Here is a 17,542-nt window from a genome sequence, read left to right on the forward strand (position 1 = left end):
TCTATCTCCCCCCCTCTCAATTTCTCTGTCTCTACCCAATAATAAAAGTAAGTAAATAAAAATATTTAAAAAACACCACATCAAAAATTAAAACATTTAAAATAGCAAAAACCAAATATAAAGAGAATTTTAAAAGCAGTGCCACATATATGGAACACCCATGTGACCATCAACTGGTTTCTTGACAGAAAACCCAAAAGCTAGTGGTCCGGGAGGTGGCACAGTAGATAAAGCATTGGACTGTCAAGCATGAGAACCTGAGTTCAGTCCCCAGCAGGACATGTACCAGAGTGGTGTCTGGTTCTTTCTCTCTCTCCTACTATCTTTCTCACTAATTAATAAATAAAAATCTTAAGGTGAAGGGAAAAAAAACCCAAAGCTAGAAAGGACTGGCATGATATATTCAATTTTTTTTTCTGAAAAAGATATCCATCTAAGAATACACTATCCAGCTGGTTACCACTCAGATTTGAAGGAGAGATGGAAGGAAAGAAAGCTGTTTTTTAGAAAAACAACACTTGGAGAAATTCACTACTACTAAATTTGCCATACAAAAAATGCTTAAGGGACTTAATGCGAAAGAAAAACACTGAATGGTCTTACTCACTCGTGGTATATAAAGGAATAAAGTCAGAGACAAGCAAAGTCAAATGAAGACACATTTTCAGGCTCTGACCACAGAACTGTGATAACAAAGGGAGGTGGGTTGGGGTGCACAGCTGAGGTGGAGGGGATCTAGTAGACTTTGGTGGAGGGATACTAGAATGTCCCCCCACCTCCATGCTGCTATCTGTATAGCCCATCCCCCCTATTTCTTTCAGGTATATCCCAACAGCCAAATTCTCAGTGATAGCTTTCAAACTACCAAAAAATTAACTTTTTAATTCCCTCCTGAGCCCCAAACTGGATACCCTCTTTTCTGCTTCATTCTCTCTCTACACATACTGTTTTTTTTTTTTTTTTCCCTTCTGAAATGGAAACTCCATGCAGACAGGCATTTCTATCCAGATTATCCACAGCTGTATCCTCAACACCCGGTCCATGGTACATAGCAGGGGATTAGGATATTATAACAGTAGTAGTGGGGCAAGGAGAAAAGAAAAAAAAGTGAAAGAAAGCAAAAAGTGGTCTCTTTACGGCTTTCTGCTAGGGCTCATGCACTACTTTCTCCCAAATGAAACCAGATTTTCTGTATCACATCCCTGATGGGCAACAGAATGTAAAGAGGCCTGGACTATACACCAGAGGCCTGGACTTTAGCTCTTGCCCCCAAACTAACTACATGTCTTAGAACTTTAGCTCCTCATATCATGCTGGTATCATACTGGGATTCAGTTTCCAATCTAGAAATGAGATAATGTGAAATGAAAATACTCAAATACCCACTATCCTGTCTGTACATTATGGTAAAATTCTACAAATAATGCATCAGAAATAGGACTAAAGGAAAATTTAGCAATATATTAATATTAGGCTGGTTCTTGTTATTAGGTAAGTCCCCCTTCTATCTCTTAGTCCTGGGGTTCCATGGAAACATGTAAGAAAAAGGACTCTGATTGGAATCAGATTTCTGATTTCTTTCTTAGCAGATAAGAACAAAAGGAAATGCGTAGCTTACCAGCCTTCAGAGAAGTCAGTAGAGCTATGAAACAAACAAGCCTGAGTAACACATTCATATTCTCCTGGAGAAATAGGAATGGAAGATAAAGAAAAACAAAATGTTACTATATCACAAAATCTCTCAAGTTGCATATACTGACTCTCCACCTGCCCCCCCTATCGTGCTGACATTTTTCTACAATGTAAGTGTGATCATGTTTCTAGATAAAAGAGGGGGGAATAATGTAAGGAAAGATTTTTTTAAGAGGGTTGGGGACAAACTCAATGTAAGATTAAAAAATCTTACATCTTTCAATATAAATTTTCAGTCTAGAATCTCAACTTCCCCCAAGTCTAAGCTATGTTATATTGGAATTAAGACAATTCATTAAACCCAAGTTTCCCCAAGTCTAATCTATGCTATATTAGAATTAAGACAATTCATTAGACCCCCACCCATTTTGCCTCTGCTTAAGTGGAGCTACTACTGCACCCAGAATGTACCCCATTATCAAGATTCACACACAAGAGAATCCCCACATTTCCAGGTCTAGTTCAAAGGTCACACACTTTATAAGATAAGACAGTAAACTGTACAATGTGATCTAACGACACAGAAATGCATTGAAAAGGACAAGGAAATTACAATGATAAGTGATAGTGGTTTGGTTCTTGTGATTTGGCAACTGTCCTCTTCTAGGCTCTAGGCTCTAGAGTTTTCCATGTAAAGTTTCTACGATGACTATATATTAATCTTGCCATAAAGGAAAACAAAAACAAAATCTCTACAGTCCTTCTGAGGAGGTTAGAAGGCTCTACAAAGCATCAACAACAACAGATATTGGGTGGCATATTAAGTTGAGGTCTAGGTAATTTATTATTTTAATTGCATAATGCTTTGTCCCCATACATGACAGAGACTGTAATCACATTCAGTGCTTGATTGATGCTCTGAACTCTTATACCAGTTGAGAGCACTTGAGTGTTTTAAATACTGGAAACTCGAAACCAAACTCACATTCCTCCATACTCCCTCCTCAATGACAAAAGTTTATATACCCCACACAGATCCAGTAAGAAACTCAGATCAAGAATCCTGAGGCTACCACCTCTCAGAGCCATTTACCACCTCCCCAGAGGGCAGAGGTGGGAAAGGCCTGGCATGTGGGGTATATCTTTGGTCTGGTCCTACCAAGGCAACTAAGGCTTTTTTTTTTTTATAGGAACATTAAGTGATAAATTTTAAGTTGGTAATTTTGTATGGTCTGTGAATGATATTATAAATATACAAATGGTCCTTGATAAAAAATCAAAAAACTTTCCCACCCCTGGTGAAGAGCATCAGGTCACCAATAACTCTTGTTCAAGAAATTACCAGCTCATCCCTGGATTAATTCCTTCAACTAGCTCCTAAGTGGTCTTTTCTGCCTCTGAGCCTTCTACTTCCCTTCAGTCCAGAGAATTTATAAACTTTATAGATAAACAAATGATCTATTTGAGATACCCTCACTGGCTTTTTGGTGCTCCTGAAACAAATCTTAAACTCTTTAGCAAAGCATAGAGAGGTTCTTTGTGCTGAGGTGCCTACCTACTTCTCCAGACCCAACACCCTGCCTCCAGGTGTCCAGTCCATGAATTACCCTCTCCTTACCCTATTCTCCAACTCTGTTTCTGTTGACCTTCACCTGGCCACCTGCCATATCCTTCAGGACTCATCCTGGGTCTCTCTCCTCCCACTCTGACAGACAGCCCCCAATATCCTTGTCTAGATAAGCCTTCCTTGTCTGGGCCAGCACAGCAATCTGTCTAGATTCCTGTGACAGCCTTCAGTGTAATTTAAGGCAGTTGCCCCAGGACAAGAAATCTAATGAAGACAGGAAAAGCCACCTACTTACCAGTACTCCCACAGCACCCAGTCTTGGAAATGGACCTGGTCAGCCCTGAATAAAAGACTGCATGGAATGAATGAAAGAAATAGAGTCCCTTGGACCCAACCTCAGGAGCAATGTCCAGAGTAGAGCATGTAATTTTAGAGTTTAGAAACATCTACCTTTTAATTTTTACAGATTAAATTTGCCAGTAGTCTTCTCCAAAATCAGATAAGATTGGGTGTGTCCAGGGGAGTCTGGCCATAGACTTCTACAGACTTCTGTATAGCTGTGAGTTTATTGTAAAACCAAAATATCCAAACTAAGAGGTTCCTTTTAAGTATTTGAATATTAGCTGAGATATATACTCTGTAAGATGTGGTATTTAGGGGTCAGGAGACAGCTCACCTGGTAGAGCACAGGCCTTACCATGAGCACAGCCCTGGGTTTGAGTCCTGACAATATAAGAGTACTAGAAATGGTACCAGGGAAGCCCCATGAATGGCAGAACAGTACTGTGGTGTCTCTCTTATTTCTGTGCTGTTCCTCCCCCCTCTACCTTCTCTTTTCTCTCAAAACAAAAACTGAGAACAGATAATAATTGGGACAGGAGGCTGATCAACAGTAGATAGCGCATGTATGAGGCCCTGAGTTTCATCTCCCAGAGTAGAGGGGAGGAGGAAGAGAAGGAGGAAAAGAAGAAGAGGAAGTGGAAGAGGAAGGAGGAGAAGAAGGAGGAGGAGAAGGAGGAGAAGAAGGAGGAAGAAAAGAAAGAGGAGGAAAAGAAGGAGGAGGAGGAGGAGAATGAGGAAGAGAAGAAACAGAAGGAAGAGGAAGAGGAGGAGAGGGAGGGAAAGAAGGAGGAGGAGAAGGAGAAGGAAGCAGAGGAGGGGGAGAGTGTCATGCATACCAAAGAGCACAGTGACCTACACAGCTCAGTATCTTTTTATATCCTTAGATAGAGAGAAAGACCAATGCACCATTCTATCACCCTTGGAGCTCCCTCCAGTACTTTCTTTGGCTCTCTCATGTGGTACCAGGAATCAAACTCAGCCTCATTCACAATAAAGTGTGCACTCTATCCACTGAGTTATCTCCTGAACCCACAATGTTGTTTTTTTTAATGTAGAAAGCAAAAGAGATACTGTCATTCATAGTCTCCTTCCTCTGTTTTCCCCCAGAATAAAGACATTGATCCCTACACTTGGTCCAGACCTTGAAGCCAATCAAGAATAGTAGGAGAGCATTCTTTCAATAATGTGTAATTCTCACATTTCTTTTATGTAAACTGCCTTTCTCCTAGATTTAGATGAATAGTATTACTATTATTATAATGATCTGTAAGTTAAATTCCAATTGCTAACTATGCAACAAAGAAGATTTTGAAGTTTTGTGGTTTGACTTGAAAGGAAGAAAATAAAGGGTTAAATGTCTTCCATTTTTTATCAGTGCTAAATCAATCAATTACTTTGGCTTATCAGAAACAAAATAAAGGCAATACGAAATCATGTGAACACTGCCAGTTTTTAGTTCATCCAGTTACAAGATCTGGCTTCGTTGATGACTGCAAGGGGTTAAAAAAAAAAAAAAGGAATATGTAAAATTGAAAATCTAGTGTATTTGTTGAGATAAAATTCCAAATCAGCTGGGATGAATCATCATAAGTCCAAGGCCAATTTCCTGCCTTGGTTCATCTTGGTTCACTTCTCAGGATCTCATGCCTACTCTGCCAAGCATGTATATGGTAAAACCCCTATAAATATTTTAGAAATACAATTTCTCACCTCCTTAAACTGCTTTACCTTCTCAAACTTCCCCCTTCCAAGCAGTCTCCCTCTACAATCTGGGGTTGAAAAGGAGCAGAGGGGAAGGGACTCACTGGGTATGTCAGGCCCTGGCTACAATTTAAACAAACAAATTAACAAACACAGAACTGCTCTAAGGGTCACAGTTAGGTACCTGTCTTCAAGCTATGACAAGATACAAGGCACACTCCCCACCAAACAGCACACAGGCTGAACACTCAGCTGGTGCCTCAGATCCCACGCCTGATCAAATACGGAGTGACAGTCACAGTTCTGTTGATGGTTGCCATGAGGTTTAAATCAGCTGTCATATCTGATGGGCTTAGAGCACTTGTTGACAAACATTAATCAACGTCAATCGCTCCATGCTCTTAGGACAAATATAATTGTTGGCAACATTCTTTTAGACAGCCAGATGTTTACTTATTCACAACTGAATTCAGGACCTATATGTTGAACATCTATGCTAGACTTTGTCTCCACTTAGTCCTGGGAGCAAAGGAAGAAATGACAGTCTAGGGCCTAGCTCTAGGGTCTCATCAGTCAGCAGGGGCCATGGGCATGTCCACAGAGTCACACAGTGTCTGGGAGTGTATGTGGGAGGGAATGCTGAGGGCAAATGGAAAAAGAGGGCCCTGACTCTGGCAAGATATAACCAAACTGCCATTTTTTTCTGACATGTTAGTATCTTTGGAGAATATAAGCTAGAGGTTAAGAGTGAAGACTCAGCTGCTATGCCTGCAATGTCCAGAAGAGAGAGAGTGAGGCCCTAAGTCAGCAAGCAGTGAAGGACAGACATAAAGGCAACCAAGAGAAGCTGAAGGAATGGGTCTGGATCACACCAGTCCTGAATCACTGAGGGGAGGGTCAGTGAGGGGGACAGACCAGGTAAGGAGGATGGGCTCCAGCACCTACAGGCAACCAGAGGGTATGATATCACCACTTGGCTGGGGGCCTCCTGGGGGGTTTTGTCTGATGTATGACATCTCCCACTCTGTAAGAAATCTCTTAGTTTGGATGGTGTTTTTTGTTTTGTTTTGTTTTGTTTTTGTTCTTTTGCTGTGCAGAAGCTTTTCAATTGGATGTAGTCCCATTAGTTTATTTCTGTTTTCATCTTCCTAGCATTTGGACTTGAAGATGCCTATAAAATTTAGATGGAAAGGAATTCTGTGGGTTTTGGGCAGTGACACACCCAGCTAAACACACTTAGTACTAAGTGCAAGAACTTGAGCTTGAGCCCTGGCTCCCTACCTACAGCAGGGGCACTTTACAAGCAGTGAATCAAGTCTGCAGATATCTCTTTTTCTCTCCCCCTCACTTTCTCCTCCTCCCTCCTCAATCTCTCTCTATCCTATCAGATAACTGCTGGGAGTAGTGGACTCCTTGTACAGGCATCAAGCCCAATAATAAACCTGGTGGCAAAAATAAAAAAAGTTCTGTCAATATTTTCCTCTAAGTATTTCATAGTTTCTGGTCTAACATCCAAGTTCTTAACCCATTTGAGGTTTACTTTTGTGTGAGGTTGAATGTTGTGGTTCACTTTCATTGTTCTGCACATTTTAACCCAATTTTCCCAAAACCATTTGTTGAAGAGACTCACTTTTCTCCATTTAATAGTTTGGGCACCCTTGTCAAAAAATAGATGTTCATAGGTGTGGGGTTTATTTATGGGCTCTCAATTCTATTACACTGGTCAGATTGTCTATTTTTGTTCCAGTACCAGACAATTCTGTAATACAATCTGAGATTTTGGAATTCTGTTCTTTTTTCTCAGGATGGTTTTGGTGATCCTAGTTATTTTTCTGCTTATAGATAAATGTTTGTAGCTTCTGTTTGATTAAAAATATGTAAAGAGCTCACTTAACTCAGCAACAAGAAACCAAATAAGTCCATCCAACAATGGGGAGAAAATATGAACAGAATATTCACTAAAGAAGAGATCCAGGCAGTTGGGCAGTAGTGAAGCGGCTTAAGCACATATGGCCTAAGGATTCCAGTTCAAGCCCCTGGCTCCCCACCTGCAGGGGCGTCACTTCACAGGCAGTGAAGCAGGTCTGATGGTGTCTATCTTTCTCTCCCCCTCTCTGTCTTCCCCTCCTCTCTACATTTCTCTCTGTCCTATCTAACAATGACAACATCAATAACAACAACAACAATAAAAAAAAATTTTAAAAGAAGAGATCCAAAAGGCCAACAGACATGAAAAAACGTTATAAGTCATTGATTGTTAGAGAAATGCAAGTAAAGATAACAATAAGACACTAATTCACTCCTGTGAGAATATCATACAGCAGAAACAATAGCATCAACAAATGCTGGAAAGGCTATGGGGACAATGGAACCCTCCTACACTGCTGGTGGGAATGTCAATTGGTCCAACCCTTGTGGAGAGCAGTCTGGAGAACTCTCAGAAGGCTAGAAGTAGACCTACTCTATGACCCTGCAATTCCTCTCCTAGGGATATATCCTAAGGAACCAAATACACCCATCCAAAAAGATTTGTGTATACCTATGTTCATAGCAGCACAATTTGTAATAGCCAGAACCTGGAAGCAATCCAGGTATTCAACAACATATGAGTAGCTGATTAAGTTGTGGTATATATACCGAATGGCATACTACTCAGCTATTAAAAATGGTAAATTTACCTTCTTCACCACATCTTGGATGGAGCTTGAAGAAATCATGTTAAGTGAGGTAAGTCAGAAACAGAAGGATGAATATGGGATGATCTCACTCATAGGCAGAAGTTGAAAAACAAGATCAGAAAAGAAAACACTAAGCAGGACTTGGACTGGACTTGGTGTATTACACCAAAGTAAAAGACTCTGGGGTGGAGGGGAGGGTTCAGGTCCTGGAATATGATGGCAGAGGAGGACTTGGTAGAGGTTGAATTGTTATGTGGAAAACTGGGAAATGTTATGCATGTACAAACTATTGTATTTACCACTCACTGTAAACCATTATTCCCCCAATAAAGAAATTTAAAAAAAAAAGTGAACCTACCCTATGACCTGGCAATTCCTTTCCTGGGGATATATTCTAAGGAATCAAACACAATCATTCAAAAATGTTGATGTAAACCTATATTGATGTACACCTAGACGCAACCTAGGTGTCCAACAATAGATGAGTGACTAAACAAGTGGTAGTATGGGAGTCAGGCAGTAGTGCAGCAGGTTAAGCACAGGTGGCGCAAAGCACAAGGACCAGTGTAAGGATCCGGGTTCGAGCCCCTGGCTCCCCACCTGCAGGGGAGTTGCCTCACAAGCAGTGAAGCAGGTCTGCAGGTGTCTGTCCTCTCTTCCCCTCTCTGTAATCCCCTCCCCTCTCTATTTCTCTCTGTCCTATCCAACAACGATGACACCAGTAACAACAACAATAATAACTACAACAATAAAACAAGGGCAACAAAAGGGAATAAATAAATAATTTTAAAAAATGAAAGTTGTAGTATACACACATAATGGACTACTACTATTAGGAGTGATGAATTCACCCTCTTCACCTCATCTTGGATGGAACTTGAAGGAATGTAAAGTGAAATAAGCCAGGAAGAGGGTTAAACCGGGAACAGCTGCTGGCTATGATAACATCACCCCAGAACTCATTCTTAACCTGGGTCCCGCGGCAAAGAAGTGGCTCACTTCATTCCTGTCCCACATCTTGGAATCTGAGTCTATGCCCAAAGTTTGGCGTCGTGCGAAGATAATAGCAGTTTTGAAACCAAAGAAAGACCCAACACTGGCCGCCAGCTATAGACCAATTTCTCTCCTCTCCGTGTGTTACAAACTCCTTGAGAGGCTGCTTCTGTCACGTTATTTCTCCTCTTACAGAGAAATACCTATCACCCGCCCAAGCTGGTTTCCGCCCAGGAAGATCTACCTGCGAACAAGCCCTGGCCCTCTCAACTTACATTGAAAATGGATTCCAGAAGAATTTAAAGACAGGTGCTGTCTTTGTTGATCTCACAGCAGCCTATGACACGGCCTGGCACCGTGGTCTCCTAGTCAAGATCTCAAGATGCCTGCCTCCATGGGTGGCCAACACTGTATCATTTCTTCTCCAAAACAGAAGATTCCGGGTGCATCTGGGTGACAAGTCTAGCAGATGGAGACTTGTCTCAAGTGGCCTCCCCCAGGGCTCTGTTCTGGCTCCTATGCTATTTAATATTTACATCAATGACCTCCCAGAAACTTCTTTAAGGAAGTTCATCTACGCCAATGACATCTGCTGTGCAACTCAGGCATCCAAGTTCAACATCCTCGAGGAAACACTCACGAAAGACATGTCTCTGACATCTGATTACTATAAAAAATGGCGACTAATCCCTAGCACTGCAAAAACGGTATCATCTGTTTTCCATCTACACCATGCCTCGGCCTCGCGTGAGCTTAATGTGCAGCTTGGTGATACGAGAATTCAGCATGAAGCCCAGGCAGTCTATCTAGGCGTTACTCTCGATCGCACTCTGTCATTTCACAAACATCTCATAAAAACTGTAGCAAAGGTGGGTGCAAGGAATAACATCATTGCAAGACTGGCCAGCTCCTCATGGGGTGCAAGCGCTTCCACACTACGATCATCATCTCTGGCATTATGCTATTCCACTGCAGAATACTGTGCCCCAGTATGGTTCCGTAGCCCCCATGTCCACTTGGTCGATTCCAAATTATATTCCTCCATGAGGATAATTTCTGGAGCCATCCGTTCCACCCCAGTTCCATGGCTGCCAGTTCTTAGCAACATCGCCCTGCCAGATATTCGTCGGGATGCGGCATCATCTAAGTTCATTTCCCACGTCTACGCTCGCCCGGACCTGCCAATATACGCGGATATCTTCACCCACCCTGTCCAACACTTGACGTCTCGTCACCCAATCTGGTCCCCTATGCCTACACTGAACTTCTCTGTTCCAGTCTCTTGGAAACAGAGTTGGCAGTCAGCTGAAGTAAAGAACAAACACCTCATCACAGACCCCTGCAAGCGCCAACCCGGCTTTGACCTAGCACATTATGATTGGGCCCTCCTCAATCGTTATCAAACAGGCCATGGCCGGTGCGCCGCTATGTTCCATCGCTGGGGAGCCAGAGACAACCCGAACTGCCCCTGCAGACAGACAAACAATGACCCACATAGTCAACAACTGCCACCTCTCCAGATTCAAAGGAGGTCTCGAAACTTTACATCAGGCTCAACCTGACGCTGTTGACTGGCTACGGAAGAAGGGCAAACGCTAGAAGAAGAAGAAGCCAAGAAGAAATGGATAAGTATAAGATGATCTCACTCATGGACAGAAATTGAGAAATAAGAACAGAAAGCAGAAACACTAAGTAGAACTTGGACTGGGTTTGGTGTTTTGCACCAAAGTAAAGGACTCTGGGGCTGGGGAAGTGTTGGTATGCATGAGACCCCTTCTGTTTCATTTGGTTTAAATCCCCCCTGCTTAACACTATTCTATTTACATAACCACTGCATTCTATTTACATAATCACTGTTAACAAGCACCTCCCTCCAGGGCATTGGTGGTTCAGTGATAGGATTCTCGCCTGCTCCACCCCCTCCTTGTCACACTCTGATTTTCGCCAGTCACTTTTCTCTCCACCCTCTCTATGTCACATCCTGTTTCCACCTTACTTGGCAAGTATATATAAAGACAGCATTGTGAGTTTTACGGTACTGTACTTTGAGTTTAACTTAGCTCATCTTAGATTGTGCTGCGTCCTGCATGAATAAAGAGATACTGCCTACAGCTCAACCATGAGTCCCTGGTCGTCTGTTACCCGCCCGTGAAGCCAGCCCGGCGAAAACAACATAACCCGTCGAAAACAACAGGGAAGTTTTGGGGGAGCTTTCAGGTCCTGGTACTTGATGGTGGAGGAAGAACTAGGCTGGGGGTAAGAGTGTTTTGCAGAAAACCGAGATATTCTACACATGTATAAACAACTGTATTTACTGTAAACCATTAATCCCCCCCCCCAATAAAAAATGTGAAGAAAAAAAAAGGATGAGAGTAGGCTGACATCCCTTAGCTTTAATTTTAGTAAATACACTCACCTAACACTTGGTTAGACACAGACTGGCAGAAATGCATCAAGCCACTTCCGGGGAGCTCGTGGATTAATGCACTTAGAAAATAAAGCTCTGAACCATTGAGAGAGCACATATGGCATGCACCCAGGTGTTGGAGAGCCTGTGATTCATAACGCCTGTTACCTATAGACATGTGACCTGCTTCTCTAATTTTTAAGAACTCTGAAATAACCAGTCATGAAAAAAAAATCCTTTGCCTTTCCCGTGCCATTCATGTCTCCAGTTTTCAGGGATGTGTGGCCAACATCAGGGTAAATACAGATAGTGGGTCAAAAGCCCTGAAGACAAAAGAAGCCTTATCTGATACCAAGGCCTATGTCCTTGAGGGTAAGGTCAGGAGTTACAATGTAAACACAGAATTGGAGCTAACACATTCAGTCTTATGAGAAAGATTATTCCAATATGTACCCTCTTAAGATGTTTATGTACTTCCTTAAGATGCTTATACCTGACATAGCTGTATGCCTATAATATACTCAATTCTTCTTCTAGCGTTTGCCAATATACTCAATAAAAAGACAGATGAAGAAGTCCATGTGCATAGTACTCAGTGAAACCTCAATGAGAGGTAAACTAGTGTCTACCACTCGGGACTCTTCTCCCATTGTTGATGGTATTTGATGTAATATACTTAATCCTGGTTTGTGATGAAAATCCAGAGCCCAGCACCCAGGTTTGCTATGCATGTGACCCAGGTTTAAGTCTAGTCCCCTGACCAATTGCTATGGTGTCTTTCTGTCTGTCTTTCTATCATGAGTCTTTCTATTTGAAAAAGCTGACTAAGAGTGATAAAATCCTAGCCCCCCAAAAAATAAATAAATCAGAGAAATGCACCAGATCCTAGAAAAATTATGTTCTTTTTTATTATAATTTTACTGAAGTAACAGTACACTATAATATTATGTACGTTTCAAATATGTATCACTCTAAGTCCGCATTAATACCAACTACATTGAGCACTGTTCCAATTGGACTAAAGACCTAATTCTGCTCTTCATTGCACAATTTCCTCATTTTATTCAATTTTTCCATCCATTTCTCCCCTCCCCCTTCCCTTCTGGTAACTACTAATTTGGTTTTATAATCTATAAATTATTTTTTGTATTTTATTCACTTAATCCATTTGTTTGGTTTCTCTAGATATCACAGATGAGTGAGAACATATAGTGTTTACCTTTCTCTGGCAAGCTTATTTCACTAAGTATAATACTTTCTAGGTTATCCATATTGTCACAAATGGAAGGATTTTGTCATCTTTTATAGATATGTAGTGTTTCACTGTGTATGTAGACCATAATTCCCTTTATACAATTATCTGGCAGTCAACACTTAGGTAATTTCTAATTCTTGCCTATTATAAATAATGTTGTAATGAACATTGGGGTGTGCATATCTCTTCAAATTAGTGCTTTTGTATTTGGGGGGTAAATATCTAGAATAAAGTGATTGTATCATGTGGAATATTCTTTTATATTATTATCTTATTTATTCATTCACATTTGTAGCACCACTTCACCACTCATGAAGCTTCCCTTCTACAGTTGGGGACTGGGGCATTGAACCTGGTTCCTTGCTATTTGTAACATGGGTGCTCTACTAGGTGCACTACCACCTGGCCCCCAAATCATGTGGAATTTCTGTGTAAAATGTTTGCAGAATCACCATATTGATTTTCATAATGGCTACACCGATTCACATTCCTGCCAACAGGATACAAAGCCTTTTTTCTCTATATATCTTGTTCCAATATTCATTGCTTCTTGTGTTTTGGAGACCAGTCATTTTCATAGGTGTGAGGCATGTCATTTTGGTTTGTATTTTTCTAACAAAAAATAAGGATGAACCTCTTTTCATATACCTGCTAGACATCTTTATGTCTTTGAAGATATGTCTATTTAGATTCCCTATCCACTTCTTAAATGACTTATTAAGTTTTTATTGTTGAGTTGTATGCGTTATTTTCATACTTTAAATATTAACTTCTGGTTAGATGCATGCTATGCAAATATCATCTTCCCTTTGGTAGGCTGGCTTTTCATTTTCATTATGGTTTCTTCACTATGCAAAAGTTTTTTAGCTTTGGTGCCAGGCGGTGGTGCACATGGTTAAGTGCACTCATTTTAGTGCGCAAGAACCCAAGTTCAAGCCCCTGGTCCCCACCTGCAGGAGGAAAGCTTCATGAGTAGTAAAGCAGGGCTGCAAGTGTCTCTCTGCCTCTTTATCTCTCTCTAAGCCCCCCTTCCCTCTCCATTTCTCTGTCTCTGTTCAATAATAAATAAAAATAACATTGCTTACAAGCTTGCTTTTAAAAAAGAAAAGAAACAAAAGCTTTTTTAGATTTGTGTAGTCCTATTTGCCTATTTTTGTTCCCCCCCACCCACCCACTCATTACTGTTGGAGTCATCATGACCCCAAAGTTATCTCTAAGACCAGTGCCAAAGAGTACATTGTCTATGCTTTCTTGGGCCTTAAAGGAAGGAAGGAGAGGAGATCTTCCCTCAAAGTCATTAATCCATTTTGAGATAAATTTTGCAGTATTAATGTTTTAATTTCACCCTCTGGAATGTGGCTATGCAGTTTCCCCAACATCCTTTACTGAAGTGACTTTCCTTGTTCCAGGATATACTCTTGGCTCCTTAAGTATAGATTAACTATCTGTGTATGGGTTTATTTGTGTGCTTTCAATTTTAAACTGCCCTTTTTAAGAACAGGGCCTATCTCAGAGTCTTGTATTTTTTTTTTTTCTGTATACCAAGCATATTAATGTAATGCCACTTCAAAATACAGAGCTTGGAATTTTTTTTTTAAAGCTGAGCTGTGATTGTCCTACTTCTATCCTATAGACATTTCACCACTCATTCCTTAGTTTTGGAGCCTAGTTTTTTTCAAGTCTGAATCATTTCCCAGGTCTTTGAAAAGCTCTTAAGGCCCAACTATAAGAACTTTTAATACCTAGTCTATAAAACAGCCTGACTAATTCAATCCAACATATTTTTTTCTTGGATTAAATGAACTAAATTATCACTGTCTTATTCACTTTAGACTTACGAGGAAGTGCACAGTTTAGCATGAAGGGGTCAGAGGCACAGTGGCTCACCAGCATGAATCAGGACATCTCACAAAATCAAAGAGGACACTCCCAGCTCTTCCTATTTCCAATCCTAGCACAGTGGCCTCCCAGTATCATGTCCCAGAAACAGCCAAAGATGTAATATAGAGGATGTCACAATGAGATTACTAGTTAAGGGAGGGAATGATGGGTGGACAAGAGGAAAGAATTTATTTGGAAACTTCAAAATCTTTCCCAGGTAAACTGGATGCCCAAGGTCCCCTGACCACTTCACTTTCCCTCTTCCCCTTTGCCCCAGAAACTTCTTAAACCCTCTTTATATTCACTCCCTCCACTTCCTATCTCAGCTGAACACCATGCCGCTTGCCTTCTATTCATAGTACTCCTCTGAGAAGCACTGCCAACAGCACTTCAAGCTCCTGGCTTCTCAAGGCCAAAGGATCTTCAGTTGCTATCCTATGGGACAACTCCTTTTGTAATATTTATTACTTTGTTTGATTGAACAGAGAGAAATTGAGAGAGGAATGAGAGAGAGAAAGAGAGAGAGAGAGAGAAGAATTTGTAGCACTACTTTATAGCTTGTGAAGCTTCCCCACTGCAAGTGGAGACTGGGGGCTTGATTCCAGGTCTTTGCACATGGTCACATGTACACTCAACTAAGAATACCATCACCTGGTCCCTCCTACCAGACAGCTCTGTAACCTCTCATCCTCCCCACTGTCCCTCCTTCTTGACTCCCTAGGATGAATGCCACGGTCACCCAGATCTCCAGCCTTCACTTTTCTTCCAGTGTGCTGCTGCCTTTCCAGACACCTCTCATTACCCATCTGTAAGCAGAATGCCACACTGTCTCTGTTGTGTCTGCAAGGCGACTCCCACAATAGTCATTCAATTCTACCATTCCTACTTGCCTGACTGTGCCTTTGATTTCTGCCCATCTCTGAGCAGATTCTGACAATATGCCTCCTTAGGACCCTTGAAATACCCCATTACTTCACAGTCAAGTATGTAAAATCACACATGTTCCCCTAGAATAATGCGCCAGGGGACTCAGACTTCTGGCTCTGAGACCCAGAGCTCTCGAAACACAGAGGCTTTCCCTGGTGTGGATTCCTTCTATTTAGGTGATGGGAGAAAGGCACAGAGTAAACCCTTCCCTTCCCGATACTCTGGTGAGGACTGCTAACCTACACATTTTGCATGTGGCAAGAACTAAAGACATACTTAATAGAAAAATGGAGAAAAGAAAAGAGGAAGGAGAGAAGGAAAGGAGAGAAGGCCAGATTGTAGCCACACATACAGAGAGAGAAAGATGTGACTCAGAATCAAGGAAGGAAGGGTGGAATGTGGATACTGAGTAGAGGTCAGAAAAAGAAATGCAAACTGGGAAGGCAGCCCATATTGTGAGGAGCTCTGAGCATGCACATAGATAAACATCTACACATACACACACACACACACACACACACACACACACACACTTACATGTGGATGCATCCTGAACACTCTGCGGGTCAGGTAGGCACAATGGTCAGCAATCCATAAAAGAGGACTGTGTCAACCCCAGAATTGAAGTCCAGCTATTCAGGCAAGCAATTCCTGCCTGGATACCTGGATCATGGTCAAGAGGGAAGTGTAGGTGAATCAGAGTTCTGAGTGAGCACACCTCTCTGCCATGCAGAGTCCTAGCCATGCTGAGGCTTACCAAGAAGCAGAGCAGAACTCTCCAAAGCATAAGGCCTGGGTGGGATCTCTCTGATCTGGATCTACGGGATGTTCTGCAGCCTCTAAAGCCTTTGCAGAAACCCAAGAAGAAAGAGAAGACAACAGTAGGTGACTTCTCCTTTCTGAGATCTGAAATGGCAGAGCCATTTGAGCCATATCTCAAATTTAAAGGGAAATCTTAATGACATTTTCCACCTGATAAAAATCCCTGGCCCCTACCTGCAGAGGGAAAACTTCGTAAGTGGTGAAGTAGGGCTGTAGCTGTCTTTCTGTCTCTTCCCCTCTCTATCTCCCCCTTCCTTCTCAATTTCTCTCTGTCTATATCCAATAAGAAAGAAAGGAAGAAATGCACTGGGAGTGGGTCTTGATACAAACACAAAGTCAATAACAATGACCTTTATCTGCCACAAGGATTCGTACAGCTATAAAACAGTATTTTTAGAAGTCAATATTAGGACTATAAATCACAGCTTTAAAAACAAAACAAAATCAATCAAACAAAAAAGAAACTTACTTATAAAGTCACAGAACTGCTCTGTGGAAGATACTGCAGAATGCTTTATTTAAAAGTCAGGGAGATAGTTGAACAGTATAGAGCACAAGTTGCATGCCTGAGACTCCAGGCTCAATTCCCAGCACCAAAAATTCCAGAGCTACTCAGTACTGTTTCCTCTCTCTCTCTCTCCCTCTCTCTCATAAGAAAAATCAATTAATAATATTAAAAAAAATAATTCTTGGGGCCAGGCAGTGGTGCACTTGGCTAAGCACACACATTACAGTGAGCAAGGACCCAGGTTCAAGCCCCTAGTCCCCACCTGCAGGGGGAAAGCTTCATGAGTGGTGAAGCAGGGCTGCTGGTGTCTCTCTGTCTCTTTCCCTATCTCTATCTCCCTCTCTCTCTCCTCTCATTTTCTCTTTGTCTCTATCCAATAATAAATATATATATTTTAAAATAATTATGAAATTCTTATTTTCTAAATTGGCACTAACGAGAATCTACAGACAGGGAACCTACACACTACTTTTTTTTTTTTTACCAGAGCACTGCTCAGCTCTGGCTAATGGTGGTGTGGGGGACTGAACCTGGGACTATGGTGCCTCATGCATGAGAATCTATTTTCATAACCATTATGATATTTACACCCACCTGACACTACCTTTTTGAGGTAATGGTTCTACCCAAATATTATAGAAGAAACATGGCTATATTATGAAGTGGAAATAAAAATTTCTAAGAGATTAACATACAAAACATAAAAGGGAAATTATCTCAGTCATGAGAAATGGAAGCATGAGGGCTCCACAAGCTCGCATTTAATTACTGAGGAGCTCCTCAAGAGGATCCCACACTTGAGAAGTAGAAGAAGCACATGGAAATGGGC

The 17,542-nt window shown here is 41.5% G+C and overlaps 1 protein-coding gene across 1 annotated transcript in view; it reads right to left on the minus strand.

Annotated features, from left to right (window-relative positions):
• The window catches only part of LOC103112458 (interleukin-1 receptor-like 2), a 103,400-nt gene that overhangs the window by 56,894 nt on the left and 28,964 nt on the right, over positions 1-17,542 (minus strand). Inside the window, exon 4 of the mRNA XM_060187386.1 lies at positions 1,619-1,682. Coding sequence (XP_060043369.1) covers positions 1,619-1,682 — 64 coding nt within the window. The remainder of the gene's footprint in view (positions 1-1,618; positions 1,683-17,542) is intronic.

The sequence above is a fragment of the Erinaceus europaeus genome, chromosome 3 (genome assembly GCF_950295315.1).
Source record: "Erinaceus europaeus chromosome 3, mEriEur2.1, whole genome shotgun sequence".
Lineage (NCBI taxonomy): Eukaryota > Metazoa > Chordata > Mammalia > Eulipotyphla > Erinaceidae > Erinaceus > Erinaceus europaeus.